Below are 2,125 nucleotides of genomic sequence, written 5' to 3' on the forward strand. Positions count from 1 at the left end.
TCCAAGTATCTATCGTGCAAGCGGTTCTGTACAATTCCTCCAAGTATCTACATTCCCCTACTTGGAGGAATTGTACATAAAATCTTGCACTAAAAAGCTGTTAAGTACAATTCCTCCATTAAGATAAATGATTCAGATATGAGCTGTGTAACACTACATCTATTGTTCTGATGACTGATTTAGATATGAGCTGTGTTACACTACATCTATTGTTCTGATGAATTATTTAGATATGCGTTACATAAAACCATTTGTATTATTCTGACATATAATTGTGCCATGTAAACATACATATATTATTCTGACACATAATTGTGCCGTGTAAACATACATATATTATTCTGATAAATAATTGTTCCGTGTAAACATACATATATTATTCTGACATATAATTGTGCCGTGTAAACATACATATATTATTCTGACATATAATTGTGCCGTGTAAACATACATATATCATATAATTGTGCCGTGTAAACATACATATATTATTCTGACACATAATTGTGCCGTGTAAACATACATATATTATTCTGATAAATAATTGTTCCGTGTAAACATACATATATTATTCTGATAAATAATTGTTCCGTGTAAACATACATATATTATTCTGATGAATAATTGTTCCGTGTAAACATACATATATTATTCTGATGAATAATTGTTCCGTGTAAACATACATATATTATTCTGATGAATAATTGTTCCGTGTAAACATACATATATTATTCTGATGAATAATTGTTCCGTGTAAACATACATATATTATTCTGATGAATAATTGTTCCGTGTAAACATACATATATTATTCTGATAAATAATTGTTCCGTGTAAACATACATATATTATTCTGATAAATAATTGTTCCGTGTAAACATACATATATTATTCTGATAAATAATTGTTCCGTGTAAACATACATATATTATTCTGATAAATAATTGTTCCGTGTAAACATACATATATTATTCTGATAAATAATTGTTCCGTGTAAACATACATATATTATTCTGATAAATAATTGTTCCGTGTAAACATACATATATTATTCTGATGTCTAATTGTGCTGTGGTTTCAGACCGCCAGGTGGCAGTTCGTCTGGTCAGCAATGAGGAGTGGGTGGAGAGAGGCAACACGGCCACTCTGGAATGTTCCACTTTTGACTTCAACCCGTCGGACCCGCCCCGCATCAGCTGGATGTTCAACAATCGACATATGGAGAACCAGCGCCGCAAGACATTGGTGGTCCCGGCGGTCGATCCGAGGACCCACGAGGGCACCTACACCTGCACGGCCCAGGATTCCTTCACTCAAACCAGCAGCTCCTTCTTCCTGCCCATCAAATGTGAGTGTTGGTCCAACTGTCCATCAAATGTGTCAAACTGTCCATCAAATGTGTCAAACTGTCCATCAAATGTGTCAAACTGTCCATCAAATGTGTCCAACTGTCCGTCAAATGTGAGTTCTTGTCCAACTGTCCGTCAAATGTGTTCAACTGTCTATCAAATGTGTCCAACTGTCCGTCAAATGTGGCATGACTGACTACGCTTACGTGAGATGAGTTTTTTCGGCACCTACTTTGACTTTGATCAAGTGAACAGAAAAAGGGGAATGGATATGTAACGTACCCCACAGCCATAGAAACGGGTCATTCCTTGAACACTGACACAGGAAATGCAGGGATACAAGCTGCTGAAAACTAATCCGAGCAATGATGGATACATTCTTGATTTTGTTCTTGCTGGAGGAAGGTATGGTGCCGACTTTTTTCTCTGCTCTGAATTTTGTTCAGTAAGTCGTCGTCTTTGCATGACGTGTGTCACTTGTCATGGAATGGCCCCAAATCTCTCCTATCAAACATCTGACGTCCTTACCTCTCTCCCTTCCTTTCTTTGTATGTTACTCTCTGGTAACACTTTGAATCTTCTGCACTTACATGACCTATTAGTGTTGCAAATACTGTAAAACTCTTAGGAAAGCTACAACTGACCTTTTTGGCCAATAGTCAGCCAAAATATTTTTGAGTATGAAAGTCTTTCTGCTGGGATGTTGTATCCCTCTCAGCACGGGTCTGTGTGCTGGGATACTGTATCCCTCTCAGCCCGGGTCTGTCTGCTGGGAT

At 37.1% G+C, this 2,125-nt stretch overlaps 1 protein-coding gene across 1 annotated transcript in view; it reads left to right on the top strand.

Moving 5' to 3' along the window:
* Positions 1 to 1,081: 1,081 nt before the first annotated feature.
* LOC101862768 (myotilin) overlaps positions 1,082 to 2,125 on the top strand; it is a gene marked incomplete at both ends in the record, with an annotated part of 7,084 nt that continues 6,040 nt past the window's right edge. Inside the window, 1 exon segment of the mRNA XM_013090615.1 lies at positions 1,082 to 1,348. Coding sequence (XP_012946069.1) covers positions 1,201 to 1,348 — 148 coding nt within the window.

The sequence above is a fragment of the Aplysia californica genome, unplaced genomic scaffold (genome assembly GCF_000002075.1).
Source record: "Aplysia californica isolate F4 #8 unplaced genomic scaffold, AplCal3.0 scaffold01367, whole genome shotgun sequence".
NCBI classification, from domain to species: Eukaryota; Metazoa; Mollusca; class Gastropoda; order Aplysiida; family Aplysiidae; genus Aplysia; species Aplysia californica.